General features: G+C 49.4%; 7 protein-coding genes across 7 annotated transcripts; 5 read left to right on the top strand and 2 right to left on the bottom strand.

The window, feature by feature from the left end:
• The first annotated feature begins 1,394 nt into the window (after window positions 1–1,394).
• Window positions 1,395–2,862, top strand: DFJ58DRAFT_777343 (uncharacterized protein). Its single transcript, XM_041389552.1, has 5 exons — window positions 1,395–1,806; window positions 1,860–1,919; window positions 1,979–2,062; window positions 2,113–2,166; window positions 2,220–2,862. The coding sequence occupies exons 1-5, from the start codon at window positions 1,788–1,790 to the stop codon at window positions 2,825–2,827; spliced, it is 825 nt and encodes a 274-aa protein (XP_041246082.1). The 5' UTR covers window positions 1,395–1,787; the 3' UTR covers window positions 2,828–2,862.
• A 1,383-nt stretch (window positions 2,863–4,245) lies between these two features.
• DFJ58DRAFT_250592 (uncharacterized protein) lies at window positions 4,246–5,669 on the top strand. The gene is made up of 5 exons (XM_041379468.1): window positions 4,246–4,294; window positions 4,351–4,419; window positions 4,467–4,519; window positions 4,592–5,208; window positions 5,261–5,669. The coding sequence occupies exons 4-5, from the start codon at window positions 4,727–4,729 to the stop codon at window positions 5,463–5,465; spliced, it is 687 nt and encodes a 228-aa protein (XP_041246081.1). The 5' UTR covers window positions 4,246–4,294; window positions 4,351–4,419; window positions 4,467–4,519; window positions 4,592–4,726; the 3' UTR covers window positions 5,466–5,669.
• A 494-nt stretch (window positions 5,670–6,163) lies between these two features.
• Window positions 6,164–6,630, top strand: DFJ58DRAFT_250588 (uncharacterized protein). The gene is made up of 2 exons (XM_041379467.1): window positions 6,164–6,557; window positions 6,615–6,630. Exon 1 carries the CDS (start codon window positions 6,200–6,202, stop codon window positions 6,410–6,412), a length of 213 nt encoding a protein of 70 aa, XP_041246080.1. The 5' UTR covers window positions 6,164–6,199; the 3' UTR covers window positions 6,413–6,557; window positions 6,615–6,630.
• Window positions 6,631–6,860: 230 nt separating this feature from the next.
• On the bottom strand, window positions 6,861–8,455 carry DFJ58DRAFT_777338 (uncharacterized protein). Its single transcript, XM_041389551.1, has 3 exons — window positions 8,075–8,455; window positions 7,317–7,995; window positions 6,861–7,262 (listed from the first exon to the last, which is right to left on the bottom strand). Exons 1-3 carry the CDS (start codon window positions 8,334–8,336, stop codon window positions 7,121–7,123), a joined length of 1,083 nt encoding a protein of 360 aa, XP_041246079.1. The 5' UTR covers window positions 8,337–8,455; the 3' UTR covers window positions 6,861–7,120.
• A 100-nt stretch (window positions 8,456–8,555) lies between these two features.
• DFJ58DRAFT_777334 (transcription factor IIA alpha beta subunit) lies at window positions 8,556–10,073 on the top strand. The gene is made up of 5 exons (XM_041389550.1): window positions 8,556–8,733; window positions 8,796–8,897; window positions 8,971–9,711; window positions 9,768–9,859; window positions 9,907–10,073. The coding sequence occupies exons 1-5, from the start codon at window positions 8,716–8,718 to the stop codon at window positions 9,920–9,922; spliced, it is 969 nt and encodes a 322-aa protein (XP_041246078.1). The 5' UTR covers window positions 8,556–8,715; the 3' UTR covers window positions 9,923–10,073.
• Window positions 10,074–11,887: 1,814 nt separating this feature from the next.
• DFJ58DRAFT_633971 (Gti1/Pac2 family-domain-containing protein) lies at window positions 11,888–12,562 on the bottom strand (the record flags this gene model as incomplete). Its single annotated transcript, XM_041381246.1, has 4 exons — window positions 11,888–12,006; window positions 12,058–12,158; window positions 12,208–12,263; window positions 12,314–12,562. Coding segments are annotated over 4 exons (525 nt in total), but the record flags the coding sequence as incomplete, so codon positions are not given.
• Window positions 12,563–13,064: 502 nt separating this feature from the next.
• On the top strand, window positions 13,065–13,903 carry DFJ58DRAFT_777329 (uncharacterized protein). The gene has a single exon (XM_041389549.1). It carries the CDS (start codon window positions 13,553–13,555, stop codon window positions 13,778–13,780), a length of 228 nt encoding a protein of 75 aa, XP_041246076.1. The 5' UTR covers window positions 13,065–13,552; the 3' UTR covers window positions 13,781–13,903.
• Window positions 13,904–13,920: the final 17 nt, after the last annotated feature.

The following is a 13,920-nucleotide window of genomic DNA, read 5'->3' as shown; positions in this document are numbered from 1 at the left end:
GAATGAATCGCGCGGACTCATGGCTCGACTGTATCCTCTATCACGAATGAGCATGGCAAGAAGATGAGGTGTGCTGAACGGGAGGTGGAGAACCAGAGACTGGGAGCTTCGATCCAGAAGGCCTCAACTATTAGGCATCGATCGCGATACTCTGAAATTTTATTCATACCTACATATCGGAGTCGTGACATCGTAGCATTGCGTGCATGTGACTGCAAAGTATCTGTCGGGTTTGTGTCCTTGCAAGATCTGTTGGACTCGGCCGCCCATCCTGCAAAGCACAACCATCAGAGCAAAGCACCAAACGAGATACGTACATATACATCCATCATCGACACCGACCCTAGGGCCAGCAGATGAATCGACAATCGATGGTCAGAAAGACAATGCATCGCTTCACGTAATTGCCGATGACGGGAGGAAGAAGGATCCTGCTGCAGACACCATACGATGATAATGTGATGATAGCAATGCTGAGTGCTGAACGTTCTGAACACGTGAATGACTCACCAATTACAAGGCCGTCATATCATAGTATGCAATGGAAATATTGAGCGCTGGCTCATTAATCATTAATCATTGACAATGGTCATGCATGTCGCCATTCTTGATCGATCTGATCCTCTCATGTCCTCTTGCAGTAGCTAGTAGTTCGTGCTCAGATCTTGCCATCTCAATTGATTGATGGAAGATTAGTGCGGTGCCAATTCCGTTCCCCTCGTCTGTTTTCTCTGCCGAAGTCGGATCATGCCTTGGTGTATATGGTAAGTGACAGGGACTGTTGCTCTTTATCATACAGCACTTCGTCATCATTCAAGAGGTCCAGGCCTGCCAAACGACGTGTTGCTTCATGTCCCCCCGAACTGCCAACGTTCCCGTGACGGTAACACCACTCACACCCAGGGCTGTTCTTGTTCTATGGTGAGTAACAGGGGTCAATGTTCTTTATATGGCAATAGAAGTTGAGAACGTCCTGACTTGACCAATGAACTGGTCGAGTACACGTGGGGATAAGCTCACCTCATGTATGGATCAATATGATTTCGTCAATACCGTGGGATAGCTTAGAGGTAGAGCCAGCGGCGGAGGTACTATGGTGGAGGACTGAGTTGGTGTCAAGTAACTCAGGGTGTTCCACCGGCAGTATGGATTACTGGTGAACAAGCGGTGAAGCAGAATGGAAAACTAACATTGGCTAAAACATTGGCAGTATTGCGTCGCTCGGCTTCCCACCACGGCTTGAATGTGATAGAGTTATCAATTGAACCTGGTCAAAATCAGGGCGTGAAGGTTATAATTGGATTTGAAATTTGCACGTGACTATGTAGCTGTGCACCGCCAGATGACATGTCATGCAAATGTGCGCAAGCGAAATGTACCAAACATTGAATCATTCTCAACGCGTGAAACTATATAACGAGCCCTCCCCGCAATGCCTCAAGCGTCACAAGTCTTGATACACCATCGTCATCTCCCTCATGTTTTCCTGCAGCTCGTCCCCTTGGCACTGCCAGTGGGTTGCCTTTGATCCCACTATCTCGCCTCCAGCTTTTCACAATGCTCGCTACGCAGGGTGGCCCCATCCCCCAGTGCAGCTTCCCTATGTTACTTCAGCCTCTGTCAACAGCACGGCATGTTGATGTAGTAAACAATATCCCCTCGCATCATCCGCAGATTAACGCTGCCCATACCCGTGAGCTGTGATTATCTTTCTACGACTCTCTGCTCAGCTGTCGTTAGAACCCTCAAGTTATCGTGTTCATCCCCAACATGAAACTAGCCCCCGCATGAATTTTGGGGTACAAGGTAGTCACCCTTTCCTTAGTCACCTTGGATTCAAGCTTAGTTTGTTGGGTTAGCATCCGCAAATGTAATGGGTCTTGTCGACCATAACATCCCCAATTCGCGGCCATGGAACGGTGGGTTCTCTGACGCTGGATCTGATCACCATATGACCTGACTCGTCTGATATATAAAGGTGGCGCTCGCGCTCCATTTCTCCAAGGTGCTGTCGATATGCACCCCATGACTCGACATGACACAGAGAACATGTCGCTTATATGTACGCGTCTTTGTTTTACCAATTTCCAAGGTGTTCAAATATCTTCCTAGACGACTATTCCGCGCCACGAACAATGCCATCAAACGTTGACGAAGCCCAAAAGGGTATGCCCCAGACACAACTTGTGACCCCGATCGTTCCTCATACCTCTCGCTAGCCTATCCCCACCCATTTCTCGCGACGCCATCCGTACCACTGATATATGACCCGCGATTCCCGCCTACATCTCTCGCTTTTCCATCGATGTCTCCATACGCAGGCTGCGGGTACGAGCTGCTATTCGTCCCACTTACCCTGGAACGGCCTAGACAGATACGGCTCATCAGCCCAGACTTTCCCTGGACATTTAACATCGGTCCTGACCCCAGTGCGGGAGAAGAGGGTGTGACGTGTCTTGACGTTCTCGCCACCCTGCACGTTGCATTGCAGCGCCCACTCACGGATACAGAGTGGGGCGCCGCTGGAGACGATAAACGTGCAAGTCTTATCAGAGCACGTGATCGTCGCTCAATGATACAACCTGCATTGCAGGGGAGCTCGGATTCTGCAGCATGCACCGCGCCAATAGCGAGATCTGTAACTGGCACTAATGTACTAAATAATAGGCTCGTGCAGAGAGAGCTGCTTCTGCTCCGCGTCGATTGGCTTGGATCTCGTGTTGCGTTCGTAGGGCTTATCAAGGATGAGGCATTTGCAAGGAGCAGACTCATTCCGGGTGGTGGGGAGCCACCTGAGACTTGGGTGGTGAAGTTCAAGAGGTTATGATTCTGAATGTTCGGAGAAAATGTACAAACATCTTATTGGTTAATTGTATGAATAAATCGATAATTTATGAAGTGGACGAGTTAACTGGTGTTGTCGGCGTCTGCCGAGAGTCATGTCGACGCCGCCTTCAAAGCACAACGGCTGTAGGTAGACTGGTGACCAGCCCCATAGACGGGCTGGTCACCAGTCTAGGCTGTAGGCCTCTTGATGACACTGGAGTCTGCTTTCAACAATGAAAGCATTCGGCAAAAAAAGTGCTCCTGCGCAAGATCCATCCATGCATTGCCCGTATCTCGTTCATATATCCCTCCCGTCAACATGAAAGAACATCTCATTTATCCGCTGCCAGTGGAACTTCTGCAACAAGTATTCTTGCTCATCATTGACGACGTGCCAGACTGTCCCAGCATCTTCTCATTTGGACATGCTACCATTTCAGTCAATATTAATGTTGCCAGCCCTCCCCCTACCACTCTTAACCAGGGTGTACCTCCTTTGGGGAGTCCTTGCACATTCAACGCCAGGGATTTGGTCGAGCATTCAGGTCGTGTTCTCCGGACGAGTTTGTCATTGAGGCCATTTCATCCTCAAGTACTAGCTTGTCCGCTCTGGTAGCCAGCTCCTCACCCTTCGCATTGCTCAGAAACATAGGGATCGCTCATAGTTGGATCACCTCAATGGCAGATTTTCGGTCTCTTGATGTCCTTTTTTCTGAGAAGAGGTGTGGTTATGTCAGCCACGTACTATGACTGGAGTCATAACTTCGACATACCACAGTTGAGAACATTGGAGTGTTGCTGGACGGACTTCCGAAAATCTAAAGCACCGAATCTTTCTCACCTACGCATCAATACTTGCTATTGCGATGAACACGTCCAAATCAGTGCGCATATTTCTATGTGCAAAAATCTACATCTACGTCATCTCCACCTCCAGGCCGCTTTCCTGCAAGACATATGCTTCGTTTTAATGAGTTGTCCTTGTCCGGAGACCCTCGTGGTGGATGAGATCTGTGAACTGATTCGGCGACGCATGCTTGCCTTGAATTGGTGACCCTCCCTCTCCGTATCTCGTCGGATCTTGCCTATCGGCAAGGGTTTATCGCAACGTCCAGCCGACTTCATCTTCCCATGTTGTGGAAATTGACTTTGGTAGGACCACCAAAGGCTAGGAGCCGACTGCCTTTTGGCGGCGTTGAGAGTTGCATCTTTCCATATGTGCCGGTGGTAACCTTTCAGACGGAAGCACCGTTGAGCAAAGTTGATGCTGATGATATCGAGCCATTGCTCTCACTCGTGGAGGAGGTTAATATTTGTGGGTAAGTGCTCTGTCATCTCTCTCTGTGTACTTTTTCATACAAACCTCGCCCTTGTCCAGAAACTTGCTTCAGGCCGGTGCCAACTCAGTGACATATCAGACTTCGGGAATCTTGAGTGATATCGAACAATTTGGTTTCGATCCTCAAGCGTGAGCGATGTTGCATTCACCACGATATCGATAATCTGATGCTTACTTTGCTGAAGAAGAGCTTTGCAGTGAGCTGCGCGTTCACGACGGTCGCAGAAGCACAGTATCATCACTCAAATAGGCCTGTCCGTTTAACATGTTCATTTCAAATAATCGTCTAATTCTATTGCAGAAAAACAAACACTTCGAGTTCCATCAAGTTCGCTCTTAAGGAAATTGCAAAAGGTGCGCTTATGCATTCACCTCTCATCAATCCTGATCTCATGGTCCATCTGCACTTATTTCGGCTTCTGACAGGCTGCACCGTTTGCCAGAGCACAAATCCCTGGCAGTGAACACCGTCTCACAGACCCGCTTTCAGCAGGTACAAGTCAGCTCAGGCCGCCCAAGGCGCCTCCTTTATCTCCACAATTTGCATCTTCAACGGTTTTGATGCCGCACCACGCATCGTCGCCGTCAGCCCCCTTTCGGAGGACATCAATACCTGAGAATGCATCCAAGCCCTGCGGAAATCAGACGAATAGATACCTAACATCAATGAGAACATGGGCCATGAAACTCGTTCTTTCATTCGCATCTCACGCTAAGCTAACTGTGTGCAACACAGAACAGCCCGCTTCAAAACACCCTCCAATTCCTCCCCGTACCTATCGCTCGCCCATTCGCCGCCCTCAACACAGCCTGCGCCGCAGACTACACACTACTGCTCTCTCCAACTATCGCAAGACCCTACAGCAATCCCACCCATGCCCACGGAAGCGAGGCATAGGCCTGCAGTACTCAAAGTCCCTCTTTCATACAATACTTCGAGCTCACCCAGCACTGCGCGTTCGATTCGTGCACCGGGGGAGGCTGAGCGCCGAACGGCTCGTGCATGTTCCTAATCGTAGAGATCATCGAGTATCGAAGGTGAGGTATGCGTGTGTGGATGAACGTATGAGTTTGGTGTATTTATGATAGTTCTAGATCACGTCTGCATTCCTCGCTCCATGGCAGGCCTGGTGCCTTGGATGTGGAAACTAAGCATGTAGCCCTCACTAAACATGCCTCTTCCTCCACCGATTCCTTGGTGATCAGAAATGTTCCAGATGATACGGAGAACGATGAACAGGCGTGGCTGACGGAGGAGACGGCGAGTACCCCGCATGGAATGGGGTACCAGACGCGATGAAGCGCACGATGCTGAAGCTCATCAAGCGCGTTCCTGAAGAGGATGAAAATGAGGAACACAAATATCAGGACAGGAGGGACGATCGCAATGCGATGCGAAACGTTTCGAATTTGTGTACGTTGCTCACGCCTTTTCAGCCTCTATGGGCGTGTTGGGACTTGTTGGGACTACACAGGGTTGACACGCAGGCTGCGGGGCCCGTAACACAATATGAGAGGATCCTGTAGGGAAGTATTAGTCGCGATCGAGTAGCGAAGGAGCGATAGACTAACTTTTGATAGAACCTTCGCATTCCTTGTTCTGCTGCACGGCGAAGTGGAGGAACGTCTCCATGTGCTTATGTTTCAGCAATCCGTATAGGACAAGCGTGCCGGGCTTAATGCTTGCTTAACGATTACCACGACAATAATGAGTAACGAACTCCAGACCTCGATACCATTGCCCTCCAACTCGTCACATTCAATCCCTCGGCGCGCTTCGAGCCCCCGTACTCAAATACCGTGCGTACTCGGGAGGCAAGTTCTCATACGGGTCCCAAGTACTATACTCGGAGAGATGAAGCCTGCGAATCGTGTGCGTACAGGGATCTCATATGGGGTAACAATTCATCGGGGAAAGCCTGGACGTATTGCTCTTCTCGAGCGCATTTGGTGAGTCTGTGTTAGTCCTACAAATGCCAGTCTTGCGGAAGGATGGCTTGCGAAACCGGGGATGTATTACTTTGTTCTTCCTCCATGTGGAGTTATTGGTATGCGATGACGCTCTTGTGCTTACTCTCTGGTCTAACGCGGGGCACTATCGACTCGTCGACATCCATCTGCGCTCCCTCACAAGCGTCTACGCACCGATTGTGTTCAGGAAGCATGCATGAGACAGAAGATCCAGCATACGTCCCTCTCTCGTCCAAGCGGCAGACGATGGGCAGTCGACTGATTGAATGGAATTGAACAACACCAGAGCTCGTGGCGAAGGGTATGTTCATGGACCCTGATACGACGCGCATCATCACAAAATGAATCATCCTCACTTGACATCATTTTAAAATACACAAGAAGAAGACCGTGGCAGCGCGATATGTACTCTTCAACTGAGGTCCGTGATGTCCCTGTACATTGATTCTTTTTGCTCACGCTCAAAAATTCTCGCTAGGACAGATAACATCTAGTATGTCGAGCTTAATCCGAGTACAAGAAACATGGGCGGACAGGAGTCGCTTGAGACGCATGTATAATTTTGATGGACCGATCCGAGTCAACGAGATGGATACTTTGTATATGCCGTTGTATAAGCGAGGATTGTATCTGGTGCACGCAGAGCGGTGGACGATGAGTAGTGTGGTTTATGTTCGGGTGGGCAGTGCGTCTTTCGACATCGCACTGGGCTTAAGACAATTCATAACTTGTGACTTGAAATTATATTTGAGTGATTGTACGATGTGCTAAGTGAACCGTCACAATCATGCCGCAAGAAGTCTTCATACCCAACAACCTGCGTCAGACTAGTGAAAATTAGTCAAACATCAATCCAGTCTGGAAGAACAGTACCATAAGCACTGCCAAGTCGAGTAGTATCAAAGCATCATGCATCATGAAGGAATCTGCATTTGACGACAAGAATTACTAGCCATGCCCATTATGCAACGTATTGGCGCCCTCTCATTCTTTCCTCAATCCACTTGCCACACCACCCATGAGGATGCTAGGAAGTTCGTCGTCACCGATAGAATAAAGCAACGAGACAGCGCCTCCCATCAAGAGGATAAGTGTGATCACTGTCCCTGCGATCAACACGAAGGTGCTGGTACGAATCCAGTCAACGAACGAAACCGAGAGAAATGATGCGACTACTTACCTACTGATGTCCTTGCGCTGACACATATCACCTGCCCAGCTTTCCGTCTTCCCAGAATTAGACTTGGTGTCAGAACAAGCACAGATGAAACACTCCTGTTCAGCACTGAGGGTGCTCACGCACTGCCCGTGACCGGAACAGGAATTGGTCCCGTTGGAGCAGGTCTCAGCGCTCGTGAAGCAAGAGGCCAGACGACGAATTGGCGGTCCTGCAAGTGGGCGGAGTGCTGCGAGGGGTGACTGCTGCGGTGACTGCGGTTGTCGTTTGTCCAATATAAGAGAGGGGGTGTATGACAAGACGGCGACGCGGGTCTTTGCATCAGCGGCACTGGCTTCAAGAACGGCTCGGACTGTTCTTGCTGCAAGCTGGTACTGGTCGCTTGAACGACCATATGTAGCTGCGAGCTGGGACAGTCCTGTTAACTCCAAAGACGCAAACTTGTCATCGTAAATATCTGCGGTTGGCTCGACGAATTTGGTAAGTGTTGAGATTTCTGCAAGGAAAGCTTCGTTTGCGGGTGTCGGGGCAGAAAAGATGTCAAGAGTCCGAGGGATGCCTTCTGGGGGAATAGCGAGATCAGAGTAGACGAGGGAGTATGCATGAGCGGCGCGTTGCAGATACGAGGACACAAAAGAAGTAATAGAACTAGTGGGTGCCCCTGCAATCGAGAACGAGCAGGCTCATGAAAGAAGGAATGATATCTGAAGCGCGACTTGTCAATTGTCACTGCACTTGCTCCTGGAGTGGGGAAAACAAACCTTGCAAATTAGCATCGTCTACTAGTAGAAACAACGCGTTTGAAGCCCCCTGTCCGACAAACTCGTGCTCTCTTAGCAGTTCGCCATAATTCTGGAAATTCTCGATTGGCTCGAGACCCAGATGTTGCGACAAGGCGAAACCAGCATGCTGTAGGGAAAGCAGGGATGGAAATGGTTGAGATGGGCTGAGATATACGTCGGCTGCCTGCGATAAACTGACTAACAGCAGACAAGACAGAGCACTGCAAAGTCGAGGACCCATGTTCACAAAGGCTTCAATCAAGTTGCGGAGTGGTATATGTCAAGTTCTGACTTTCCATTTACGGTGCTTACGCTATACCACCGCTTTCCAAGTCGCATGCCCGTCGCCTTAGAATACAGCTTGTTCTGAAAAAGCTTATGTTCTGTCTTGTATAAGTACGATTCATAGTCGTATTTTTTATCCACTAGCCATGCCAGTACCAGTACTACAGTTACCTGTGGCTGTTGGCCCGTGCGTGGGAACGCCGGAATGAAGTCCAGCTGAGTTTGAATTTACCTGCCTCTCTCGCAGGTCATTGAAGTATAAAAGGACTCCTTCATTCCCCCACCACGACCCTATCCTAAGCTCGCTGTGTCAATCGTCGCTGGCGACATCCACAATGTCGAATAAGATAGTGGTGAGCTACTCACCCGAACTTGTCCGTAGTAGTTCAGTCTGGTAACAGAGACATTTTTTGAGCCTGGCATCTACCGCGCAGTCATAGACGAAGTCATTTCCGCCATTAAGCCCGAGTTCGACGAGTACGGCGTCAGCGAAGAAGTTCTCGCAGAGTTGCAACATGTGAGTATATACTTCTTATCATTCCCGTTCATATCATAGTTTAGGAATTTCGGTGATGTGAATGCTCTTGCAGAAATGGGAAAGCAAAGTTATTGCATCGCATGTTGCAGAGTTTGAACCACAGCCGCCTCCGCCCCCACAACACCATCATATGTACCCTCCACATCCAATGATGGTTTCCCATCACCCGCACTACCCGCCTCCGCACGCATATGCTCCACCACCACCCCCTGTCGCGCAACCCCAAGGTCCTCAAGTCAAGACAGAACCAGTGGATAATCGTTACGTCCTAAGTGCTCCGCCGGGCATGTCATACGCTCTGCCACCACTCCCTGGACCTCAACTGAACGGTCTCAAAACACCAGGCTTCCCTGGAGGACAGCAAGGTGTCTTGTCGTTCCCCCCTCACCCAGGGCACTTACAACGCCCACCTACCATGTCTAGGCCATACGCGCCCCCAGTTCCGCAGCCACCATCTAAAGCTCCTCAACATCCCCCTCAGCCGCCGAGTGCTCCCGCCGCCGCCGCCAGTCCGCCTGCACCTCAAGCTAGAGCAACAGGACAGAAGATCCCTCAGGTTGATGGACCTTCATCATCTGAATCAGACTCACCTTCTCCTCCGCCTAGCCAATCATTTGCGCCTCGCGCATCTCATCCTTCGCTTCCTCAGCCATCGCAGTCGTCATCATCGATGCACACAGAGGATGCCGAGGCAATCAACAGCGACCTCGACGACTCGGACACCGAGGGTGAAGAAGACGCTGAAGAGGGTGGACAAGGCGAGACCGATATTGTGTTCTGCACATATGATAAGGTGGGCAGCTCTGGCATCTATGTCCGAGATTTGTGGGCTCATTTTTTGTCGCTCAGGTCGGCCGCGTCAAAAATAAATGGAAATGCCTCCTCAAGGACGGTATGATCCATGTCAACGGGAAGGATTATCTATTCGCCAAATGCACAGGGTGCGTAGTACTAATGTCGTTGATTAGTTGGCACTGACACCGCGTAGCGAATTCGAGTGGTAGTCCACGGCCCTAGCTTTGCCACTAGGCACGTGTCAAATCTCGTCTGTCATTTGCTCTGCTCAGTAGCTATCTTGGACATAAGCTTTGTCCTCATGTCATTTAGCCCTAGTGTATTCTACCAGTCATCGTAAATTTCATCGTTTTAACCAAAGGAGTGTGAACCTGAGCGATCGGTGCCATGGGAACTTTCTCGTAAGTTCAAATGACCAAGAAGGCGGAAGTATACAAAGTTCATGGTAAGGGGTGCCGCCAGGCTGTAGAAAACCTTCCACTGTCTCGGTTCGCCCTAGTATCCTTCTTTGCCAGAACCCCGTGAACACGGAATCAAATTTCCCGTTGAACCGAACGGATTATCCGACGTATAACCCCGTCAGTATCGCGACATCCCGTATGCGACAAAAGAGTTTAGTCTTATCTATATTTTCATCTACACATCCCTGCCTAAAGTGAGTACAAGGCCGCCATTTCTATATATATATATTATATTCGCTTGCATATCAGCTGCAGGTTCGCCCTAGCCCCTACATATACGTCATAATACCATCCACTTTGTACTTTTATCATACGATATTACGGCTTGACGTTGATTTTACACCCACGCCAGGATATTAATATGACTGAACATGGTCAGATATGCACACCGAGAGATCGAACAAAACATCCGTGATGGCATGCTCAAATAGCCAAAAGTACAGTATATATGTTGTGCGTGTATCGTATTCGTTGTGAACTCGTATTTGACAGTGGAGCCCGAAACCAAGTTATGTACCGAGGAATGGTTATGGATATCACATACCATAAGCAAAGAAGTGGGGAATGTTTGATTGCTACTAGGGACCGCATGGAAGAACGACGCTTGTTCGGTAAAAAGCCAAGCACGCCTAATCAGAGGTACACACATCTCTTCCCGCGGGTCCGCAGAGATGTGCGACTTACGCAAGAACGTTTCGGACGCAAGCGGACAGTGCTGCATGTCACTGATCACCTGATGCGGAGAGAACCAGCGAATAGTCACCCAGAACGTGGTCCTAGCAGCCGAAGGGCTCTGTCGTCTACAGGGTCACGTTTGTAGGGGTGACTACGCTGCAACGAATGCAAGGGCGCCAGGCCAACACGCTGCGGTCCAATGCTACTCGAATCCGCAGAAGAAGACACTTCATATTGTGGGGGAGGCTCTGACCGGAAGAGCTGTGCGGGAGGGGGAAGCGAAATGTGTGTATTATGAGGGGAAGGGAAGCTGGCCGGGTTATCAAGCGAAAATGCGCTCTGGCTCGGTTCTCTGCCATCATCATCTGGCGCTCGGGAAATGGACTGGAAATTCCCAACAGTAGATGGGGGTCGCATGCGACAGGATGGAGAGGACGGTGGCGAGCGCGATGGGCGGACGTTAAACGAACACGAGAAAGGAGGTCGGGAGGAGTAAAGGTCCTCAGACGCCCGATGTCCACCACTTGTGCTGCCCGAAGCAGGAGGATGATTCATACTGGCTCCAAATGGGGGGGAAGACCCGCGATCATTGGAGGCATGATATTCAGCAAATGGCTTCAATGATGTGTCTGTACGAGTCCTGGCCAAGGGAGGAATAGTTCCGGACACAGAGTAATCGGCAGAGCTTCGGCGGCCATAAAATGATGAGCTATGCTCTGGCGGGGGTATGGTGGGGAGTGAGGGACGACGAAATTTGTAGTCATCTTCGTACGAAGGACGAAGAGGAGGGAGAGAAGGTGGTGGGGGTGGTGGGGGTACCGAATACTGAGGGACTTCAGATGTCGGCGGACGAAGCTGCTGCGAAGGCTGACCCAGACCTGAGCGGTATAGGTCATCCGACTGAGCATAGGGTGATTGTGGCGAATTGGGGTAGTGGGAAGGCTGGCTCGAGTATGCAGGGAACGGAGCATACGTCCGGGTTACGGTGGAATTCGTTGACTTCAAAACATCAGATCTTGAGCGACTTTCTTCCCCTTTGCGAGTTTTTCCAACTCGGGTGCTTTGGAAGGTTCCTTCTGGCACCACGAGGTCAGCAACACCGGGTATGTTGTCTATGGTGCCTAGCTCATCGACTGTGGCCTGCGTGAAATAAGCGGCTACAAATAACTTTAGTAATGTCCATATTTTGGAATGTCACATGTCCTTACTCAAGTGCCACTTGCGGCGACCTTTATCCGTTTCAACCCAAACTGAATAAGTTTGCTTCACAAGCGGATCCCAATCTCGAGGGGGCTGCTTTTCAGAAGACCTAGTAAAACAGTTAATTCAGTAATAATTTTTTTAGCGTGGAAACATACCCAGAATGACCGGCGTCTGCTGGTGGAGTATATTTCTCATAGTAGAAGAGAAATTCCTTGAAGAGAGATTAGTAGAGTCACAGGATTCATATTTTAGGAGACAAACGTCTCTAACGCGCGAGGGACTCCATCGCCGTCCTTCGGTAAAACGCTCGATGCCCAATCCAGTGATTTCGGTATGTGGACCTCTTTCTTCCCATGCATAGATACAACCAGAACATAGGGCGAGACGTTCGTCGGCGTCAAGGCGCCTTGTTATCATTGGGAGCATACGCAGCTGTACTGCATAGAATATTTTATGGGCATCACGAGTGGAACGTATGCGAACATTAGTGCAGGTGGGTCGTTGCTGCATGTGTGATGTGAAACGGGGACAAGGAAACAGACGGAGAAGGCAAATAGAATGGGTATGGTATATATTGGCTACTAGATCTGGGGAGCAGAAGATGGCTTTGGTAATTAATTAAACTATTTTCTGTACCAGGGGTACCCGCTGACTTCCGTTCATAGTCAGTTGCTCTAATTTGGGCCAATTCAGGCAACTACCTGATGAATCTTATTGGTGGCGACGACCCAAAAGGCTTGTCGCCAATCTCGATTACAGCGCGAAACTCTATCACTTTACAACTCAATTTCTTTCAAGTCCCCCATATTCCTAACCGCGATCAAAACGCACCCCCCTCCCTGTTTCTTTGGGTTTCGGTAAATCCCGGGACTTCTTTGAATTGATATCTCATAAATAAAAACAGTTCCCCGCGGCAGTCTGGCTCAGATTCAAATATTCAAACAGTTCAAAATCCGTTCAATAAATATACTAATAACCTTACATAATTATATCAGATATCCATCCAGGGTTGCTTCAATCTATGAAACCGCCTACCCGCACGCTCCGCTCCAGCTCCTCAACTCGTTGAATAAGACGTCAAGCTTTCAAGCTTCGAGGGCGAAAATCTACACGACCACGTGTTCGAATCAAATCTTCCACTTCAGGTCGTTGAACCACACTTGTTCAACAAGATGCCGGTTCCGTCTCGAGTTCCCAACTGGCAAAACGTCTAATCATACTAATTCCTAATCATGCATATGGCTATCCTTTCTGACATTCACCGCCGTCTTATTCCACTTATCGCCCCAAATTTTAATTATTTCAATCCCACACAGACCTATCGTGACCATCATTAACGCGACGGTATCATACAGATCCTTCAGATGCGCTCACACGGCGCGGCCAGTGCCCAGACCAGATCTACTTCCGCCTGATTGGTTGTCTTTCATACCTACCAAAACCTATAGTCTTTCATATGTAATACGGATGTCATACATCAAGATCCACGTTCAATAGCCTATGCCCTGGAGCATCTTTCAAGGTTCATCCCGTTCATCGCCAGTTTACGGATGCATTCTTGGACCGAGGCTTGTAATAGGCCATGTTCTCATGATATTCCGATCCATCGCAAGGCATCATGCCCACCAAGAACCCCGTCTTACCCAATACCGTCACTCGCTTTTGTTCTTCTTCCACGATGCATGTTTGGTCGTTATCTTCGTATCCCATTCTTACTGGGACTATTGAATATATCATTCTAGGCTCATATGATGGCCACGTCAGAGGTCCCTGAATGTATTGAAATCTATTTTGTGATAGATAGAACAAAACGAACGAGAACCGGTCGGAACCGGCAAGGGAGAATCAATGAGATGCCATGGTGCTGT

This window comes from Suillus subalutaceus (assembly GCF_016647625.1).
Source record: "Suillus subalutaceus strain FC151 chromosome Unknown DFJ58scaffold_29, whole genome shotgun sequence".
Taxonomy (NCBI): Eukaryota; Fungi; Basidiomycota; class Agaricomycetes; order Boletales; family Suillaceae; genus Suillus; species Suillus subalutaceus.
The sequence above is the reverse complement of the archived record's forward strand: the minus strand, read 5'-3'. Positions and strand labels throughout refer to the sequence as shown.

What these genes read in the sequence shown, in the direction of transcription:
- DFJ58DRAFT_777343 (XM_041389552.1), top strand. An exon ending in AGAGAACATGTCGCTTATAT is followed by an intron (nt 2,063 to 2,112) that starts GTACGCGTCTTT and finishes ATATCTTCCTAG; the next exon opens with ACGACTATTCCGCGCCACGA. An exon ending in CGTTGACGAAGCCCAAAAGG is followed by an intron (nt 2,167 to 2,219) that starts GTATGCCCCAGA and finishes ACCTCTCGCTAG; the next exon opens with CCTATCCCCACCCATTTCTC.
- DFJ58DRAFT_250592 (XM_041379468.1), top strand. Translation starts at nt 4,727, where the DNA reads ATGCCGCACCACGCATCGTCGCCGTCAGCCCCCTTTCGGAGGACATCA. An exon ending in CATCGAGTATCGAAGGTGAG is followed by an intron (nt 5,209 to 5,260) that starts GTATGCGTGTGT and finishes TGATAGTTCTAG; the next exon opens with ATCACGTCTGCATTCCTCGC.
- DFJ58DRAFT_250588 (XM_041379467.1), top strand. Translation starts at nt 6,200, where the DNA reads ATGTGGAGTTATTGGTATGCGATGACGCTCTTGTGCTTACTCTCTGGT.
- DFJ58DRAFT_777338 (XM_041389551.1), bottom strand. Translation starts at nt 8,336, where the DNA reads ATGGGTCCTCGACTTTGCAGTGCTCTGTCTTGTCTGCTGTTAGTCAGT. An exon ending in AGACGATGCTAATTTGCAAG is followed by an intron (nt 7,996 to 8,074) that starts GTTTGTTTTCCC and finishes TTCTTTCATGAG; the next exon opens with CCTGCTCGTTCTCGATTGCA. An exon ending in CAGCGCAAGGACATCAGTAG is followed by an intron (nt 7,263 to 7,316) that starts GTAAGTAGTCGC and finishes GATTCGTACCAG; the next exon opens with CACCTTCGTGTTGATCGCAG.
- DFJ58DRAFT_777334 (XM_041389550.1), top strand. An exon ending in TTCTCGCAGAGTTGCAACAT is followed by an intron (nt 8,898 to 8,970) that starts GTGAGTATATAC and finishes ATGCTCTTGCAG; the next exon opens with AAATGGGAAAGCAAAGTTAT. An exon ending in TGTTCTGCACATATGATAAG is followed by an intron (nt 9,712 to 9,767) that starts GTGGGCAGCTCT and finishes TTTGTCGCTCAG; the next exon opens with GTCGGCCGCGTCAAAAATAA.
- DFJ58DRAFT_777329 (XM_041389549.1), top strand. Translation starts at nt 13,553, where the DNA reads ATGCCCTGGAGCATCTTTCAAGGTTCATCCCGTTCATCGCCAGTTTAC.